Here is a 22,433-nt window from a genome sequence, read left to right as displayed (position 1 = left end):
GCATACATACTTAATAATTCAGTATACTCCTTTATTTCATCAACTTAGTAAACTCATAGATGCATGTGTATGTATATGTTTCTAACAAAAATGATAAACACAAAGAAATGCGATGATTTATTAAGTTATGTTAAGTATGGAACGAAAAAACAACGTTTAAGGATCAAAAAATGAAAAAAAAAATGATTCTGGTACGTGGGTAATGTGTGGATAATCACCTACAGATTTCTCACAGCAATGACGATTTTCTCCATTTTTTATCATTTAACATTGTTGTCTTTGTTTCTTCCTTTATAATGTTTAAGAAATTGATGTATTTCTTTGTTTTTATCAACTTAATATATATATACATGAATATATACTTAATAAATCAATGTATCGTTTGTTTTATCAACTTATTAATCATATACATATGTTCGTGTATGGGTATAATAAGTTGATGAAACAAAGAAATGCATTGATGATTTAGTAAATTGATAGAAATATGAAACGAAAAAACAACGTTGAATGATCGAAAATGAAAAAAAAATGTTTTTTTTTGTGAGTAATCCGTGGAAAATCACCACGCTTTACCCACAGACCAGAAGTGTTTCCCCATTTTTCGAATTCTATGGGTAAGCCGTGGGTGATGGCGATATTGTTCCCACAGATTTGTTTTTGTGGGTAATCCATGTGTAATTCGTGAGAAATACTTTGTAAATTAGGGTTTTTCTTAGTCATGGAAAATCCGTGGTAAATGTGTGGGTAATTAGCCATGGATTTTTTCCGTGGGTAATTTTCGTGGGTAAAGGTCTATTGTGTAGTAGTGATTTGGTAAATATTGATCGGTTACAGAAATGGTTGTCCATAATTTTGGTGATTTTATATCACTAATATTATTTAAGTGTAATGGGATTAATTTGTTGATCAATGTCACTTTGACAATTATCGAATGAATTAGTGTGGTGCGGAGTGCATATTTGTTTGATTTTGTCATTGTTGAAAGTATACTGCTATTTAGGGGCGAAACCCTTGAACTGACGGGGGTCCGGGGGCAGCGCCCCTGGGAGCGGGGTCCAAGGGGCAGAGCCCTGGCTGGGGTCAAGCTGACAGGTCAGCGTGGAAATTTTTTATATGAGTTATGTTGCTATATAAAAAATATCTCATAAATCCGTATTTTTTGTAAAAACACCCGATTTTGTGATCCATTTATAGACCCAGTTTTATGTTAGTTTGTGATAGGTAATATGACCGTTTTTGGACAGGAAGTTATTTTCCTGTAACTACCATATGGCAGTTTTAAGACAGGAAGTTAGTTTCTGTGATATGATCAATTTCGGATTCATTTTGGGTACAAATTTCATAACATCTTCTTCATTCTCCATTCTAGAAAAACAGTGAGTTTCATCCGATTAGAGATTTTGAGTGTACCCTCGAAATGCTTTAATCTGAAAGTGTTTCACAACTCTCACTGATCCAAATATATCTATATCCCGATTTTATAACACATAAGAGGTTGGGTGTAATTGGCAACATATCCTAAAAGGACGGGGATGAGGAATTGTAGCTTATTGACATTCAAGTATGTCTTCTTTATTTTTCTCAAACGGATACAAATGATAAATTAGTTTGGGATTTTGATGATTCTGGTGTTTACTTGGTTCCTATGGGTCGACACATGATTGATACATGCATGTTGGATTGGGGAGGAAGTTTAACATGATGGAATAATTTGGTGCCTAAAAAGTTAATGTTTTAGGGTGCTTTAGTAATCTTGACTAATTTTAAAGGTAGGTCTAAATGAGAGATGTATATATGTTGATTCGCTTTTATGTCTATATGTGACGAAATTGTGAAACTTTAGATCATCTTTTCGCTACATTTCATTTGGTTTTGAGATGTGGGAATGTTCCTACTCCATTTACTCTAGCTAAGGAGTGGATTTATTTGGATGACCGAACTCGGCTCAGTGTGATCCAAAGGAAAGGGATAAATGTAGTTGTTCTTGTTGTTCCTTGGTTGGCGTGGTCATTTCGGAATGTCATTTTGTTTCATAATAACAAGCCAAGGATGGATGAACTTTACAACAATATTGTTTTGCATTCTTATATTTTTGTCACAAGTAGATACCGTAAAAAGCATATTTAATGGGCTGATTGGTTAAAAACCTTATATACAGTTTTTGATTCTTTGTAATTTCTTCTAAAATCTTGTTGGTTTCTCAATAAAATTCAATATTTCTAAAATGAAAATTGCATGATTTCATATATCTCTATGTCTCAGTATTTAGTAATCACGATGAATATAACCATAACCAAACTTCACTCATGTGTACAAAGAGAATCACTAAATATTTAGTAACACAAAGAAAAGAAAATTTCAGAAAATAGATATAAGAAACAAAATACAAGATATAAACTTTTATTAGCATGGCTGGCTCACGAATAATTAATAAAAAGTTTTAATCTTTTGGGGGAATTCTTTAAGGGCACTTCTTCTTGTTGCCTCGGGTGGTCAAATTAGCATAGCAAGCACATGATTCGTAGTTGCCCGATGTGCCCGGAGGCACACAGTTGCACCTTCCACAACATGTCCCGCAAGCCCTGTTGCATAGGTTAGGCCTCTTTGATAGTTTGCACCTTGCTGCACATGACCCTTTACAATCTACAATTTACACAAATCATCCTTTTCTTACTCAAAATGTATATTCACATTAAGAAAAAAAAACATAAGTAATATTTATTTTGAGAATTGAAAATAGGTGTGTTAATAGAAGCAATATATACTTACCAATCTTGGTGGATGGGTACTCGTTAGTACTAGTATTATCCTGTAACAAAAAAAGATTGGTTTAGGAAAGGTTAAACTTTTTATTTTAACAAGTATTATAAATGGAAAAAAAAATAAGAGGAAAATATTACGAGTTGATTGGGTTGGAAGGCTTGGACAAGTTGGAGGAGAAATAGAGAAAGAAGAAATGAAGCAACAAAAGCTTTGGAGATTCCCATTTTTTGTTGTAGTGTTTAAGTGTGTATTTGAGTATGAAATGAACTAAGGTTTCTACTTGTATTTATAGGCATCAAAGAGGGAGAAAAGAAGAGGGGGGATCAATAGGCATGAATGATACAACTTGTTTTTTTTTAATGCGTAACCATCGTATTTGCAATTTACATTTTTAATTGTATCATACACATATGACATATTGATGCATTCATGTGATTCTTGACAAAAATTAATAGAAATTAAGATGTTTGATTTGGGTTTCATAAGTAATTGTTCAATCTTGGCTTGTATAAGTTGGGGTTCGATTTGGTTTATGATTTCTATTAGTAATACCAAATTAAACCAATCAATATGTTTCTATTTGTCATAAAACATTTGATACAATTAAGCATTTTAATTATAATCTTAATAAAAAAATTTATATCATCCAAATAGGTTATTTTAAGATTGAAACATGTAGTGATCATCATTAATCCATCTGTAATAACGATGTATTAAAGTAAAGACCAATTAAATATGAAAATAGGATGATTAGAAAAATGGAAAAGGAAGAAACAAAGGAAAGGCATATATAGGATGATTAGTGTTTGGTAAGGAAGCTAGAAATGGCAATTAATAATGTGGGAAGTGGGGACTTATGCATCCTTGGCATTATGCCAATTCCACTGTTTAGTCAAACCCAAACCAATATACAAATCAATCACACTCATCGACTTGCTATTTAATAATGAAATGTACGAAATATATTAAAACGAAAAAAAAAAATCATAATTATTACCATGTTATATTTTAAACAATCTTTTATATCACTTTAGTCGGATGAAGCAAATACATCATAGGCTCAAAGCCATCATCAAATCTAATACAAAATTATATGGGTTAACGCATGTTTTTAAATTAAATTAGATATTAACTTTTGGTAGATATTAGAGTCGTGATAAACACAGTCCATAGAGGTTTTTTTAAGAAATTTTGAATTTTTTTTTGCTTACTTACTACCATGTTCCCCTCTTAAGTATTACACAAGCAATATCACATATAAACGATTAGTTTATAACCCGTAAAAATCATGATTACAAAATTAATTAAATTTTGATAGTAAAAATTTAATATTCTTAATCAATTATTTTAAATAAATTATTAATTAAGAGATATTTTTTTAGTTATATAAAATTAGAATCGTTGATTTAAATAAATACATAAAATTATATCACTTTATAATTTATATTAATTTTATTTTAATGTTATTAATTTAATCTAATTTGTGTGAGAAATTTAAAATTTGAAATCTGAAACGAGGAATAAATAGGTTGACAAGTGACATGACATTAATTAGGAGACCTAATAGGATGAAACATGACAAAATGAAAATAAAATTATTCTTTTATTAGAATAGAGATATTAAATGATAAGAAAGTTAAGAACTATTCACAATTTAAAACACCAACCGAGAGTTTAATTTACAATATACTAACAGGTTAAAACATTCATTCACAAACCACTTGTATTGTTAGTTGTGTTATTGGATAGTAAACCTTTCCTCAATAGGTTTGTTATAGTGTTCATCGACGATATTCTATTATACTCAAAGAACAAGCAAGAGCATGGCAAATACTTGCCCGAAGTAATAGAAATTCTAAAGAAAGAGAAGTTGTATGTAAAGTTCTCCAAATGTGATTTTTTTTATCCGACAGTTTCAATTGTTGGGTCATGTAGTTAACCAAGAAGGCATAAAAGTTGACCCATCAAAGATTGAAGCAATGATGAAGTGGGAAAGACCAAAAAGTCCCACTGAGATTCATAGTTTTTTGGGATTAGCTGGATACTACAGAAGGTTTGTCCAAGGATTTTCTTCAACAGTTGATCCAGTGACAGCCTTGACCCATAAAGAGGCTACCTATTCATGGAGTGAGAATCATGAAGAATCTTTTAATAAACTAAAGAAACTGTTGTGTGAAGCACCGATCCTTGCTTTACCTGATGGAGTTGAAGACTTTACAATTTACAGTTATGCATCTGGAGTTGGGTTAGGATGTGTTCTGATCCAAAGATATAAAGTAATAGCATATGCATCACGCCAACTGAAAATCCACGAACGGAACTACCCCACTCATGATTTGGAGTTAGCAGTAGTAATTTTCTCATTAAAGATATGTCGACATTATCTTTATGGTATGAAGTGTGCACTTTTCACTGATCATAACAGCCTTTAGTATCTCTTTGATCATAAAGAGTTGAGCATGAGACAAAGACGTTGGCTAGAATTACTCAAAGACTATGACTTTGAAATACTTTACCACCATGGTAAAGAAAATGTTGTAGCAAATGATTTGAATAGGAAGATAAACCTAGAAAGGAAAGGGCCAAGAGCGTTAAGAATTGAAATTGTCTCGACAATTGTGGAAAGTATCAAGAAGGCTCAAACTGATGCCTTAGGAGGAGATAACCGAAAAGAAGAACGTCTAGGTAAGACGTTAGTGTTTGGAATGAACAATTAAGGGTTGAAAGTATTCCAAAACATAATTTGGGTTTCAAAGATGGGTGGTATGAGGGATCTTCTCATGGAAGAGTCTCACAAAACCATGTACTATATTCATCCAGGCAACACCAAGATGTATATGGATTTGGAACCACACTATTGGTGGCCAACAATGAAACTCGATGTTGCTAAGTACGTGGCCGAGTGTGTGACGTATGCAAGAGTTAAGACTCAAGTACACTTTTTTTTGGAACGATGGAAAGATATTAAAAAATAGCAAGAAGCTAGAAAGAACCCATTAATACAAAGATGAAGCTAAAGCAGGATTATGAAGCCAAGAACTCCAACCAAGCTTAGCTTTACCACAACTATTAGAAATACAAAAAAACTCCCTATCAATAACATCATGAAAAGTAAGGATTTCCTAGGGAGAACCGTTCCAGAAAGAATGGAAATACAAAAAAAAAAATCAAAGACACCAAAACGTAGTTAAAACCACCGCATCAAAAGCCTTTCATTGGCCTCCTCTCAATAAGACATAATCGGACCAAGAAAGTAAAGACTGCACCAACACTTGAAAAGGAAGTCGAACACCCCACCAAATAATGATACAACTCCATAAGTCAGTAAACTCAATAAATTTTGCAAAGAGATGATCATTAGTCTCAACTGCCCGAGAATAAACAGGACACAATATCGACTCCACTATAATCCCTCCATACGAAAGTCTCTCTCTGGTGGGTACACTCTGTAACTACAACCTCCAGATAAGAATATTAAGTTATTGGGAACCCAATTATTCCATATAGTCTCTATCCCACCCACCCCCTCCCCCCGGTGGAAAGAAAATCACTATCAAGAAAAGATCGAGCCAAGGAAACAAAAAAGTTATCTGAGACATCAAGTAGCCATCCCAGTCTATCAGGAGAAGAGTCCAACTGGAGATCTTGCAACAAAAGATAAAAACTATCCCACTGAGTCTGCTAAATACGACCTTTAGGGGCACGTTTGAGCGTCTCCATGCCCCAACCAGCTAAGACCCGATCTCTGATCAAAACATGTCTATGATTATCCAACACATAAAGCCTATGAAAAGGAACTCCAATGGGTAGATCTCCCTTCCATACATCATGCCAAAAGGAAGTAAACGCGCAACCCCCACCCAAATAGGACAAAACGTATGAAGATCAAGCTCACGATCATGAAGGTAATCCAACATCCAAGTAATGCCATTCCAAGGAACTGACCAAGCTCTCCTCAGGACCAACAAAGAACAATTCCCATCCATGCCATAAAGGGATTTAACAACCCGAACCCACATCAAATATGGAGAGTGGAAGAACCACCAACACCAATGAAAATGCATAGATATATTAAAAGAAAATAAGCTTCCCAGTCCCAAACCTTCAACTTCTATAGAAGCAAGAACTCAATCTCATCTAACACAATGCATACATCTCTCATCCAAGTCTGCACCCCATAAAAATTTAGCCTTCAAAGCCTCCAAGGAATTAAGAATCGTGACCGAGGTAGGGAACATGGACATCAGATAACTACTTATAGACCCCATAACCGACTTGATCAAAGTCAGTCGACCTCAAAATGAAAGGCATTTCACCTTCCACCCACCAATATGCTCTGAAAGCGATCAATAATCGAAGACCACACAGTCACCCGAGACATATTCTAATCGACAGGAACACCAAATCGATAAAATGAAGAGAATCTAAAGCAAAAACCATGCACATAGAAACTGAATCCACCTGAGAAGCAGAAACAACAATGACAAAAAATTTGCTCTTAATCAAATTAATTTTAAAACCCGATGCCATAAAGAAACAATGCATGATGCGAACAATACGCGAAGCATTCTCAGGATCACAAGGAGAAACCAACATAACATCATCTTCATAAAGAAAATGCGAGATCTGTTTACCACTAATAGAAACCCGCTATAGATATTAGCCATTTGCACCCTAACCAAGGCTAGAAGTAGCCCCTCCATAGCCAAGATAAATAAGAACGGAGAAAGCAGGTCTTCCTGCCTCATAACTTTCTTCATTTAGAATTCCTAATTAGGGGAACATTAACCAAAACATAATCTTTGGCCAAACTCAATAGCTCTATAATTCAACCACAACACTGATGGGTTTTATAGGTTATTAAAATACATATGAAGCGAAAATCTTAACCCTTAAGTTCACATGCTACCTATAAAGGATCTATGCTTTCTCCAATTGATAGCAATAAACTATGAACATCAAGAACCCTAAGGGAAACCTATTATAATTGAAATACACATAGGATTAGGGTTACATATCTTTGATTTGTTGTAGTAAACAAATCACTTCAATCCCTTGTGTTTGTTGGTCTTGGAAAGCTATCATCAAAAGGACGATGCCTTTAATGGTTCACACCCAAAACCAGAAATCCTAGAATGAGGAGGAGAGAGAAGATATTAGCAAAATTTCGTTCCTATGCTTATGGGTAATATGGTAAAACAAAATTTGAAGCTAAGGGGTCCTATTTATAGTTTCGGTAACTTGCAGGCAAAGCAACATTTGAATCAATTAAATAATAGATTTAATCCTAATTCAAATCCTTTCCTTTTATGCAACCCGGGGGCTTACAAAAACCCTAGGAAATCCTCCAAAACCGTCCATATCATGGAGGGTTCTAGAATTGGTTATGTTATTCAACTATTGAACAATTACAATTCACCCCTTGCACCTTCAGTTAATTCCAATTAATTCTGAATTACTTCCAGATTTATTCTATTTAAAAATTAATCAATTCTAGTTGATTTCATATTAATTTATTAATCATATAAATTAACAAATCATTTATTTAACAATTGATCTCATGTTTATTAATCACATAATAAATAAATAAAATCAATAATCTATTTCCAATTAATATATTAATCATATAATATATTAACTAATCATTTTCCATAATTTCCAATTAGTTTATTAATCATATAATAATCTAAAAAATTATACTTCTCTCTCCTAATATCATTTCTAGTTATTTCTCATGAAAGCAACACAAAAACGACTTTGCTTCTAATTACAAGAATATACCAATTTAGTCATGAGCTTAGACACATTTATCCAACAGTCTCCTACTTGGATAAGTCTGTAACTACATTTACAAACCTCGAACTAAACAACAAATAGTGCTTTCCAAAGCCACTGTCGAACTCAGATTCAAATCAAACGTTGGTCCTAAATAAGTGATAACCAATTCTTTCGTTCTAAAAGATATCATATGAACAAAGTCATGGATTAAATGATCAACCTCATGTTCATTTTTTCTCTATCTCGATTTCCCGATTGGTGATCAAAATCTAACTACAAAACCGAACATATCAATTTAGTCCGGACCATGCCTGGTTCTTATAGATAAAGTCAAATCATCTAGGGCCCCAGAGATATCGCTTTTCTTGTTAAGGCAAAAGGAACAAATAAACTTTGACTACATAACTGTAACCTTGACTCATCAAATCATACATGACACTACGTTTTATAACATCAAGTTACTGATGCATTTACACAATACCAATACACAACTGACTTTCAAATTACAACTTATGTATATCCCTTTGAAGAATAGTAGATATTATCATCTTAGTATTACTCGTTATTAAATCCATAAAGTAATTTCTAAGCGTGGGTTTATCGAATACTTAAAATTGCTTTTTTCAAGTACTCATGAATATTGCAGCAATCTCATGCAATGTCTAATATCTATGGACAATCTGTAATCGATTCATGACAGTCTTAATTCATTGCTTACCTGCAAAAATATGAACGACTGTGGAATTTTGAATAATATTTAAATTAATCAGGGAAGTAAAACATGTAAATTAAAACACAATAATAAATTAATTAACTATGGTATCATACCCATTGAATATAAATAATCCATATTCTTTAATCACCATAACAATTACGAATTTATTCATTGTATAATGTTTCAAGTAATCAACTAATCACTTGAATTAAATAACATCATTCATGCCATGTTATAAATATGCATACTATGCCTCTCGATAGACCCTCCTTTGCGAACAGATCGACTGGACATTACTACAGTGATGCTCATTTCACAATTCCAAATTCTTGTCGTTATCTAAGACGTAGTGGAATTTCATCTTTACATGCATTGTCTTTCTGTGATGTTGAGGTTCTAAAGTCACAGACACTAAGCCTTCAATATTATAGAATGTTCTACATGAACTTGTTACCCGAAACGATTCCATGTCTATGAAGTCTCAAATTCAAGGTACACGCCTCGAACACTTCTCCTGCATTATAGTTTCCAACTCACATGTAGACTTATGAACCATCACCTATTATGGAAACATTTATATATTCCCATATGACCATCAATTCTGACCAATAATCATCTCAATCCAAAACATGTCATTATGGTCCGTACTAACCTTATCATACTCCAAACTGTCCATGAGCAACCAGTCTTCGGTAAACCTCAGAATGTTCTTGACAGTTGTTTAACAACTTTAGTCACATGAAATTCTAATACTTTTTACACAATGCTAAAGGCATTTGAAAATTTGGAATAAGTGAATATTATAGCATATGTAATTGATTAAATATCCGAAGCATATTGGAATCGACTCATTATGTCCTGCATAAAGATGTGATATTTGTTCAATCTCTTGCTATAATATTTCTATATATCGAATCTCTTATGTTGAAACATTTCAACATGATATTCATATATATCAGTGCCTAAGTTATATTAAACCATAAGATCTAATCCTTTAGACTCGAAATAAAGTAAGAGTGCCTTCCTCCGTAAGTCCATTATAGGGAAACAAATCCCAAACTTTGCAATTTGCAAATTGGAGACATTTTTCCCTATGAATAGTATTGTCAGCACGCAATACCAGCATTACAGTTATGTTCCCACTAGCTTTGACATGTACCTATAAATCAACTGGACTACTAGAAATCAATAACCTTTGACTTTCTTAAGGAAGTGCATATTTTTGTCACACTATGCTTCGATAAGTCTCCAACTAGGCTTCTTAAGCTTATACACTTTAGTTGGATAGTATGTGTTTAAGCCCTTCAAGACTCTCTCTCTCTCTCTCTCTCTATATATATATATATATATATATATATATATATATATATATATATATATATATATATATATATATATATATCTTGAAAGTTCAAACAATTCTTTTCCATTCCTCACAATTCGAAATAATAAAGATGGATGTCGTAATCATATTGTGAATTTGAGAATGCAACTAACACAACCAATATCCATATTGACCTTTATTAGATCTTAAAATCTACTAGCGAAAGTATTTCCTCATAATCATTTTCATGAATTAGAGCGAAACCTTTGCCACTTAGATTTCAAGATGCATACGTTCCTATTCATATGGATCATCCATTTTCAACCTATAATCACAAGATAAGGTTCAAGACAAACCAAAATCAAATTTAGATTTCCTTCATGGGCTAGACTTTGCTATTTAATTTCTTGTCTTCTGGTAGCACAAGGTCCTACTAGTGCTTCCATGTTGTTAGCAGCTCACCCATTTTATCAATGCACTTTCACTGGCCAACGTGCTTTCCCTTTTGTAGTTAAATGAAGAACATAACACTCATAAGCATTACCAACCCAACTGGAAATGCTCGGAAATAAGAATATGTCAATTAAACACAATAGGTTATCAACCTTAGGTCGTGTGCTAGTGATAACTAAAAGGTTTATTGTCGGTTAACTCTTGAAACTCTCAAGAACAATACGAGTCTCACTGACTTCTTGACATATAAGTTTCTCTCTCGATAACATTTCTTGATGAGATATTCAAATGTTCGCGCGGATTACCGACAAGAAAAGACTGCATAGAATAGGACTTAATTTATTTTTTATTTCTTGATCAATGAAAACGTCAAAACTCCAATTCTAAATGTGCTAGAGTAAGGAAAACATTCTTTACTCCATATATTATGAAGTGTTATCATCCTTCTTAGTTTGAAATAAGTTTCAAGGTATGATTTACAGTTACTAGAGCATGGCTCTAAAACTTGATTGGAACAAAGTATGACTCATATATGATCGGAACATTTCAAACAATGTCTGATTCCTCTTCTTAGTCATACAATTGCACTAAGATGTTCTTTAAGGATTAATTGTGATATAATTCCATAATTACTATGATGATCATAAAACATGATAATAAATCACTCTTCTTTCTTTCCAGATTAGAGAATCCTTTATCTTTCTGCCTAATAGATTCTTCTATTCATTCTGCTACTCTTTGAACCCCTTCAAAAGTATTAGAATTCTGTTTAATTTTATAAACAAAAAACATATTTATTAAATTGTCAGTAAATTATAACGAATAGAGTTATGTTCCCTTGTGGTGGATCTGAAAAGTTCATATCAACATGTACTAGATCCATTATTCCTTCCCTTGCCTCACATAAACATGTGAAGAATGAATTAGTCATGATATTTATTGTTCACTTGGTCAATTATGACAATACCACAAGCACGTTCTAGAAGAATCAAATCTACTATTAATATTGCTAATATTAGAAACATAACCAACACTTTCATAAATGTCATTTCAAGGAAATAAAAATAAGGCAACCTCATCAACCAAAACTTCATTTTATTGCTAAAAAGAAAATTGGAACTTGTCCTAATGATGCATAAAATGAAAAACTATATTTCAAGACATCTTCGAAGAGTAATAGCAATCTATTAAAACTATCCTAACTCCATAATAGTAGCTCCAAATTCTGACCATTGAACCATGTGACAAAAGTCCATTTCCCTTGATCAGATTTGTCTCACTTTTTCTTAAGCTTCTTGCTTTCTTTTAGATCCTACAATACCATCAAAATGTGATCATCACATCATGTATTAACAGTCTATGAATAGGAACTTATAATGGAGTTATATAATGGATATACCTAAAGTAGAGTCACACGAATGGACTTTACCATATTCAATATTCTTTAGGTATTTTAGGCAGTTTCGCTTCCAATGCCCCTTCAATTGGTAGTAAAAACAAATGGACTCACTGAGGTCAACATATGGAATGATCTTAGAACGAGCATTTCTCTTTACCATACGATCAAACGGTTTGACCTTAGCCGATCCCTTTCGATTGGGAAGAGAAACCTTTTCTTGATCACAAATGTTGCCATTGTCAATGTCCATGGAAACCGTGGGATTAGACCCTATAAGCATTTATACTTCAGTTGTGTCCTTAAGCATTTCTATTTTAGCAACTACCAATATTTGGCTCAGATCAAATTGGGTCACATTTAAATTCCTCATATCAAAGTTCTTAATGAACTGACCATATGACTTTGGAAGTAAAAGAAGAACCAAATCTTTGGCTTCTCCATTGATAATACGGCACCCATTTATTCCAATTTGTCAATGTACGATTTCATTTTCAGAACATGCGCAGACACATAATTTCTATCTTCGTGTTTACATGCCAATAGGGGTTGAGTTGTTTCATTTCTCTCAGCTCGAGGAAAATGTAACGTTGGGAGAGTCACATGAGGAAGAGGTGGAAGAGTTGAAGGGGGACGACATTCAATTTCACCATATCCTAAGGAAGGGAAAGCAATTTCACATTGACTCGAATGTGGAAGACCATCTCCAGAAGATTGAGGAAACCATTTTCATAAGAGTGGGATTTTAGAAGAAGGTTCTAGTACTTTATAGATTATATTTTTAATCTTGATTATGTCCACTCGAACCCATTCAGCTAACGACCCTCCACCACGTAGGAGAGTGGTGGGTGAAAAAAACACCCATTTAACGATTATTTTATAGGTCGTTTCTTTGTACCCTCTTTATAGTATGACTTCGTGAATGAGGCTTACTAGCGATTCGGCTGACTTTATCTTATACATATTGTAATTAACGTTTAATATATATATATATATATATATATATATATATATATATATATATATATATATATATATATATATATATATATATATATATAATGTGTATTTTAAAAAATTTCAAAATAAAAGATTGAAAATTAATTATTAAACTAAAATTAATTAAATTTAAACCAATTATGATTTAACCTTTATCTAATAATTAAAGTTTTATTAAATTAATTAATACATTTAGGGATTAAATAATTATTTTCAATTAACAGATTAGTTAAATAATACAAATTTAATCCTATAAAATTCTAATTTTCGAATATTAAGGGATAGGGTTACCAAGTTTTAATTATTCAAATTTTAAGGCATTTAAAATAATAATTAAGGAAACTAGAAACCCTAGAAAACCCTATGGAAATTTCGAAAATAAGGAGTGGAGGCTAGGATCTCAAGAAACCCTAGCCAGGTCGAATTTTTCAAAGATATAGGGTTTATTTTCGACAAACCTGTTAGGGCTAGGATCTCAGGACTACAACCAGGATCCTCAAACCTCAGGATCCTCAAACCTCAAGACCCTCAAACCCCAGGATCCCAAACATACTTCAGGATCTTAACTATTATTTTCCAAATAATTATAACGATTATATACTCTGTTATCTCTCTCACATGTGCAGAAATAATCAGTCAAAGACTTATTCTAAATGAATAGTTGTCACAACCATGCAAAAGACCCGGAAGAGCAAGTCAAGTAACGTCTATAAGTTAATCTTGGAGGATCCCGTAATTCTCGGAATTCTTGTTATTAGATTTAGATTATAAAAATCACTTGTATTCATCACACCACACACAAGACTTAGCAGAACAGCAACACTTGTACTTATACTCTTTACATTTTCTCTGTAATCGTCATTTTCAATCAATAAAATCATCAAGGCAGGTGATCATGATCACCTCTCAAGGTTTTATGTCGGAGATCCTAGCAAGGATCAAGGGATTTCCTTGTAAACAACTTGTGTCACCTTGATCAACATTTTATACATGCATTATTTTGAACATCACAGCCTCTCATAAATTTTGGTTGATTCTTGCTTGTTCATTTTTTAACCAAAACAATTTCGCGCCCACCGTGGGGCCGTGGTGTTCAAAATCATTCGAAAAACCATGTCTACTCAGTTCACTCTATCCTCTTCCTCGATTCCTCCCATTTCCTCCAAAAACCTTCCACCACCGTCGGCTGGAGCTCCCAAGAAAGTCTCAGAAACACCAAAGAAATATATCTCTCCGTTCGTTACCACAGGACTCTAGGATCCTTTTGTGTTCATTTCTAACAACGAAATCTTTTCTATAATAAAGAGACTAGAACGACAAGTCGCCCAGCAGAAGGAGGATAACAAGACAATTCTCAAGGAAATGGAAAGAATTAGGACAGAAATCCACAAGCCTCAGGAGGCAGCGCCCTCGATCTTGCAGCCCAAGATCCTGAACTTTGATAACCCGAGATCCTTAGCGGTTCGTCGCGAGATAGGATCCTTAATACCGACCTCTGTTCCCACTTCGGGTGCAACTCCGAGAAACCAAGCGCATACGACCCAGGATCCCAACGAAACCTTTATTACTCCTAATAACAAGGATCCTGGTAACCCCGTCAATAATAATATCCTTACTACTAACTCAATGGATCTTGATACAAGTTTAATCCCGATCATGGCTAAGGAACTACAAGAACTAAGACAAATGATCTCAAGCGTACCCGGAGTAGTTCAGCCTGTACCGGAAGTATCCCTCACGAGCCACAGGATCTCCAGATTCGTTCCAGCGATAGCTGATACCAAAGTCCTGAAGCACTTTCAGACCTGCAACATGAAGCCTTACAACGGAACTACGGATCCTGAGGAGCACGTAGCACAATACAAAGAAAGTATGGAGATTATTCCCATCCCCACTCACTTGAAAGAAGCTTGCTTATGTAAGGGTGTTGGTTCCACCCTCACAGGATCATCTCTAAAATAGCTTCTTAACGTTCCTCCTTATTCTATTACATCATTTGCTCATTTGATTAATTTATTTAACAATCAATTTTCTTGTAGCAGAAAATTTGAAAAGATCACTAGTGATCTCTATCGGGTGGTTCAGGATCCTAAGGAATCCCTTAGGACTTTTGTGAACAGGTTTGGCAGGAAAGCTCTAAGTATCCCCAATATCGACATGGCAACTGCAGTTGAAGCCTTTAAAATGGGCTTAAAGAAGGATTCTCCCTTTTATGAAGACCTTGTAATGACTCCATGCAAGAGAATGGACGAAGTCAGAAGCAGAGCACAAAGGTTCATTAGGATCGAAGAAGACAAGGAGATCCAAAAGATGAGCAACCCACCAAGCTCTTATGATCACCCCAATAGGAAGGCTGATTCATCGGCCCAAAGATCCTATAAATCAAAACCTTATTCCAAACCTGACCATCACTTGGTTAATGCCCTTGAAGATGAGGGAGAGGAAGAAGATTTTCCTAAGATTACTGACTATTATTTTTCTGTGGATATTTCAGGTGTAATATTTGCGATGCAGGATCTTAGAGACAAAGCAAGATGGCCAAGAAAAGGAGAAAAATCCACCGCTTGGAAAGACAAGTCCAAATGGTGCGCATATCATGAAGACTTTGGTCACATCACAGAGGATTACATAGCTCTCAGGAAGGAGATCAACTATTTCCTACACAAAGGATACCTCAAAGAAATCCTTGGAAGAAGAAATGAGAGATCCAAAGAAAAAAAGACCAGGATTCTCAGAAGATCCTCGACAGACCAGGATCCCCCCTTGCTGACGCCAAGGTAATCAATGTGATATATGGAGGATCTGACATTTGTGGTTCCTCTTACTCTACAGCAAAGAGGCACACCAAGGTATCCAAAACAGAGAAGGAAAAAGGACCACGGAAGAACACATTAATCACAAACAAAAAGGAGATCACTTTCAACTAAACGGATAGACAAGACATCCATGATCCTCACCATGATGGATTAGTGATTACTCTCTAAATCGCCAACCATTTTGTCAAAAGGATCCTCGTCGATAGAGTATCCTCGGTTAACATCATACTCCTGGACGTATTGAAAAGAATGAACATCCCGGAGTCTGAGATAGTTGCAAGATCCTCAGTGCTGATATGATTTAGCGGCGAAACCAAGCACACCATCGGCTAGATAAAGCTACCAATCTACATAAAAGGGGTAAAGCTTGTACAACATTTTTATGTAATTGATACATTATATTCTTATAATGTCATACTAGGTAGACCATGGATCCACAAAATGAAGGTCGTTCCATCAACGTATCATCAATGCGTAAAGAAGCCCACTCCGTGGGGGACAGCGAAGATCGTAGGAGACCAACAAGAATCCAAGGAATGCTACAAGACTTCAATGAAATCTTCAGTAGTACCACGACAAGCATATCAACTAAGGCAGGGGAACGAGATGTGCTAGAAGCAAGAGCGCAAGATATAAAAGAAGTGCCCTGAGCCTTGAATATCCTGAAGCCAAAGTTCTCATAGGATCCTCAATGCCTGAACAAGTCAAACATGACCTCATAAAGTTCCTCAAGGCTAGAAGCAAGACGTTTGCATGGAAGCATGAGGGCATGACATGTATTGATAAAAGCATAATAACCCATAGACTTAACATTGATCCATATTTCAGGCCGATACACCAAAAAAGAAGGAAATTTGCACCAGAAAGAAACCAAGTTATACAAGAAGAAGTAGAAAAACTTCTCAAAATTTGCATGATCAAGGAGGTGAAATTCCCAAGATGGCTAGCTAATGTTATCGTGGTACAAAAGAAGAACAGTAAATGGAGAGTATGTGTATATTACACAGATCTTAACAAGGCTTGTCCCAAGGATCCTTCCCCTGTACCACACATAGACTCCATGATAGATGCAACAACGGGTCATGAATTACTAACATTTATGGACGCATCAGAGGGATTCCAACAGATCCAGATGGAACCCTCTGACCAAGAGGACACGCCATTTATAACTCCAACATGTATCTACTGTTACACTGTCATGCCATTTGGTCTTAAAAATGCAGGTGCAACCTACCAAAGACTGGTCAACAAGATGTTCACAGAGAAACTGGAGGACACCATGGAAGTCTACATCAAGACATGGTGGTCAAGTCCAAAAAATCTGAGGATCGCCTCAAGGATCTCGAGGAAGCCTTGGATATCTTGGACCAGTATAACATGAAGCTGAATCCCTCCAATTGCCACTTTAGGATGAGATCGGGTAAATTCCTGGGATACAAGGTAACCAAAAGAGGAATCGAAGCAATCCGGATCAAATCAAGGCCATCCTTGATCTAAGATCACCATCCTTGACAAAAGATATTCAGTGGCTAACAAGAAGAGTGGCAGCCCTAAACAGGTTCATCTAAAGATCCTGAGAAAGATGCAAGCCTTTTTACGACATATTGAAGAAGATCAAAAGATTCGAATGGACCCAGGAACATAAAGATAATTTCTATGAACTTAAAAGATATTTGAGTTCACCACCCCTATTGGTAAAACCATTAGACGGGGAACCACTCCTTCTTTAGCTCTCAGTATCCTCGAACGCGGTAAGTGTAATATTAGCAACCACACTGAGGGCATATCCTTATGCTCCAAAGTGTTGAGCACATGATACTACTGGCCAGCCATGAAGAAATATTTCTTCCTTCAGGCCCAGAAATGTGATGCTTGTCAAATACATAGCAACATCCTGCATCAACCAGCAGAACCTCTACATCCTATCATCTCCCCTTGGCCATTCATGAAATTAGGAATGGATATAGTGTGTAATTTTCCAGTAGCCCATGGAGGAAAGGTCTTCATGCTAGTGATGAATGACTACTTCTCAAAATGGATAGAAGCCGAAGCCTTCGTCCAAGTAAGAGACAAAGAGGTAGTTTCCTTCATAAAACGTAACAACTTGACGAGGTTCAGGATCCCTGCCGAAATTATATGCGACAATGGATCCCAATTCATAAGCAAAAGGACAAGGGACTTTTGCACAAGTTAGGGAATCAAGATGGTAATGTCTACTCCTGTCCACCCTCAAGCCAACGGCCAAGCAGAATCCAGCAATAAAATTATAGTCAACATCTTGAAGAAAATGTTGGATGAGAAGAAAGGAAGATGGGCAGAAGAACTTCCTTTCATAATTTGGACAGATAGGACCACTTCCAAGGTAGCTACAGGCCAAACCCCATACTCGTTAGTATTTGGAACGGAAGCAATGATTACTACTGAAGTGGTGATCCCAACTGCAAGATACCTACTTAAAAACCAAGAGGACAACAACAGGATCCCGACCCAGGATTTTGACACTATAAATGAACTTGGGGATCTTACCAAGATCCGTATTGCTGCTCATCAACAGAGGATCACCAAGGCGTACAATAAAAGTATAAAAGTCAGAAGATTCCAAATATGAGACTTGGTACTAAGGAAAACATTCCAAAATACCAAGGATCCTAGTGCATGTAAACTATCACCTTGCTTGGACGCACGATATCCAACTATGGGATGCGAATGAGGGGATCATTTCACGCTTTAGTGGCTTGACAACCCTCAAATTTCTGAACATAAGTTGAGATCCTAAAGTTTGAATCTAATATTAATAACATTTACATGTTATCTTAAGTTGGGATCTTCTCCAGAAAATAAATAAGGTTTGTAACATTGACATGTTATCTCAAGTTGGGATTCTCCCCAGGTAATTCCTAAGGTTTATAACATTAACATGTTATCTCAAGTTGGGATCCTCCCCAGTAATTCACTAAGGTTTGTAACATTAACGTGTTACCTTGAATTGGTATTTTCCCCAGAGACTTGCTATAAAGTCATGACATTAGCATGTTATCTGAAGATGTGATACTCCCTAAAAAGTAAACAAGATTTATAGCATCACCATACAAAGACTTTCCTCAAGTTGAAGTTAGTTTCAATAAGGGATCCTTCCTGAAGTTTGCTAAGATGAAGTCCAAAAAGGATCCTTCCCAACGAACTTCTAAAGCAAAGATCCTTGCGCTTAATAGCATCAGGATCATACGAAGATAAGGAAGTCATAACTTTAATTTTTCCTAAGTCAAAAGATCACCAGGTTCTATCTATCCTTATTTTTGAAAAAATTTAAAAAATTTTCCAAGTAAAGTCCGAGGATCCCAAACTTTTTAGGATCCCTGACAAATATTATTTGGTGATCAAACTTCCAATCTTTATGTTGACTTTAAAAGGTTACTTATTAAAAATGGTTTTTTACTTACTAAAAGAGTTTTACCTTAGGATTATTTAAAGGAGCCAAGTTTTTCAGGATCCTAATTGTTTAAGGATCCTAGTACCATAACAGTCATGTAGGATAATCAAGAAAAAATATAAAAGAGAAATACAACCATTGCATTAAAAAGGGTTGCGCACCAACCCAACAAAAAGTTAATTGTTTTACATTGCAGATGAAACAAAAAACTAGTTAGATTAATTTCTTGCAGGCCTAGACCTTATCATGGTCATCATCGGCCGCATCCTTCTTCTTACCCCCCTTTGCAGGCTTCAACACAGGATTATTAGTAGCGGTGACGGGCTTGCCAGTTAACTTGGCTAGTGCCTCGTGCCATCCAGCTACATTCCAAGATCCCGAGTTCTCAAGATCCTCCGCCAGCTTGATCTTCCCATATAGCCTTCACAACATTTGCCTTCGCATCAGCAATCACCTCCTCCATCTCAGAGCACGCTCTTCCTCTTTTTCAGCCTTCTCTTTGCTCAACAACTCAACCCTCTTGAGGTGATCTTCATTGGTCGCCTTCCATTCCATCTCTCGGTCCTTCAAAACTCGCTCAGCCTTCTCAGATCGGATCCTTAGATCAATTACTGATTGGGAAACGTTAGCAGAAACCTGAAATGAGCATGGCGTTAATAAAAACAAATAGGAATCAAAAACTAATGTCACATAAACACTTATAGCTTGGGAAAAGGAAAGAAACTTTTGAAGCGCCTCCTCCGCTCTGAGATTCTCCAGGTTTAGATCTGTGGCTTCTAAGGTTTTCTCTTACGGGAGCTTAGGGTCTTCACAGTAAGATCAATGTGAGATTTCTTAAGAGGAAGAGGCAAGGCAGTTTTCTCTCTCTTGCCTAGGATCAGGCTGCTAGACATATCGTCTTCAAGATCAAACCGAGCAAATCGGGCATTGGAGCGAGTAACCTTGGATCCTACACATCGCATAAGGTCCTCATTAGTTTAGGATCCTCATTAATTTAGGATCCTCATTGATTCTAAACTATCACATGAAAGATAAGGATTCTTACCTGTAGTCATTAATGCAGTGGTGGAGGAACCTTCTTGGAGACTGGAGCAATCGATCTTGAAAGACCTATAAGCTGCAGAAATAGCGAGAAGCTTCTCTATCGTCTCTTCGGTATCCTTGGCGACAGGGATGAGTTCTTCAAACTTGAAAGCTGCAACACATCAAAAAAAAATAATGAAATGAGAATTCCAGGATCCTCAGTACAAGGAAAAATTATTCCTACTCTTTTTAAACCAGGTCTTCGACATGGAATCCCCACCAAGGATCAAATCATGTCTCACAAAGAAGTATTTCTCCTTCCAAGCACAGTCGTTATGTTTTGTTTTCAGAACGAGAGGGGATTTGAGGGGTTTGAGCCTAATAAGAAAACGGGAGCTTCCAAATGTATTAAGATCATACACATGAGCCAACTAAGCTAAACCTATATCTACATCTTTGGACTGGTTCAGTTTATCAATATAGAACAAGATTCTCCAAACAATTGGCATGCATTGGATGTAGGAGATTTGTGTAACTTCAAAGAACTTTATCCTAGAAAAAAGGTATTTCAAACCCAAACCAAAGGGGTATTCGGGAAAGCAGACCCAAGAGGAGGAAGCGAAATCAGGTTGGTGCTTTGGATCAAAGGATTTCAAAACAACTTCATTGGAGAAAGTGTCCACTGTTTTCAACGACTCGATATCGTCCTCATCGAAAGAATAGATCTCATTGTATGATAAGATCTTTTGGTCGACGAAATCATCCTCAGAAGGAGCGAGGATCTGTTAGGGCTAGGATCTCACGACAGAATCATCTTATTTTTAAATTATCCCTTTAAAATTTTGGCAAACTAACTCCAAAATATTTCGCAGGAATAATTTGGGTGCAATTGTTAGGGCTAGGATCTCACGACTATAATCAGGATCCTCAAACCCCAGGATCCCAAACATACTTTAGGATCCTGACTATTATTTTCCAAAATATTTATAATGATTATATACTCTTTTATCTTTCTTACATGTGCAGAAATAATCAGTCAAAGACTTATTCTCAACGAATAGTCGTCATAACCATGCAAAAGACCCAGAAGACCAAGTCAAGTAACGTTTATAAGTTGATCTCGGAGGATCCCAGAATCCTCAGAGTTCTTGTTATTAGCTTTAGACAATAAAAATCACTTGTATTCATCACACTAAACATGAGACTTAGCAGAACAACATCACTTGTACTTATACTCTTTACATTTTCTCTGTAATCGACATTTTCAATCAATAAAATCATCAAGGCAGGTGATCATTATCGACTCCCAAGGTTTTATGCCAGAGATCTTAGCAAGGATCAAGGGATTTCCTTGTAAACAACTTATGTCACTTTGATAAACATTTTTATACTTGCATTATTCTGAACATCACAGCCCCTCATACACTTTGGTTGATTCTTGCTTGTTCATTTTTTGACCAAAACAAAACCCTAATTTTAGATCCATTCATATTATGCACAATCAATAAAAAAGTAATGGCTCTGATACCATTGATGGGCTTTATAGGTTATTAAAATACGTACGAAGCGAAAATCTTAACTCTTAAGTTCACGTGCAACCTATAAATGATCTATTTTTTTCTCTAATTCATAGAAATAAACTATGAACATCAAGAACCCTAAGGGAAACCTATTAGAATAGAAATATACATATGATTAGGTTTACATAACTTTGATTTGTTGTAGTAAACAAATCA

General features: G+C 35.4%; 2 protein-coding genes across 2 annotated transcripts; one reads left to right on the top strand and one right to left on the bottom strand.

Moving 5' to 3' along the window:
* Positions 1 to 2,264: 2,264 nt before the first annotated feature.
* LOC145168564 (snakin-2-like) lies at positions 2,265 to 3,020 on the bottom strand. Its single transcript, XM_079087347.1, has 3 exons — positions 2,901 to 3,020; positions 2,770 to 2,809; positions 2,265 to 2,643 (listed from the first exon to the last, which is right to left on the bottom strand). Exons 1-3 carry the CDS (start codon positions 2,985 to 2,987, stop codon positions 2,462 to 2,464), a joined length of 309 nt encoding a protein of 102 aa, XP_078943473.1. The 5' UTR covers positions 2,988 to 3,020; the 3' UTR covers positions 2,265 to 2,461.
* Positions 3,021 to 18,447: 15,427 nt separating this feature from the next.
* On the top strand, positions 18,448 to 18,852 carry LOC145105234 (uncharacterized). Its single transcript, XM_079042368.1, has one exon. The coding sequence runs from the start codon at positions 18,448 to 18,450 to the stop codon at positions 18,850 to 18,852; it is 405 nt and encodes a 134-aa protein (XP_078898494.1).
* Positions 18,853 to 22,433: the final 3,581 nt, after the last annotated feature.

The sequence above is a fragment of the Lactuca virosa genome, chromosome 4 (genome assembly GCF_052849685.1).
Source record: "Lactuca virosa cultivar CGN04683 chromosome 4, Lactuca_virosa_CGN04683_v6, whole genome shotgun sequence".
In the NCBI taxonomy this organism is placed as follows: Eukaryota; Viridiplantae; Streptophyta; class Magnoliopsida; order Asterales; family Asteraceae; genus Lactuca; species Lactuca virosa.
This window is presented reverse-complemented; position numbering and strand designations above follow the sequence as displayed.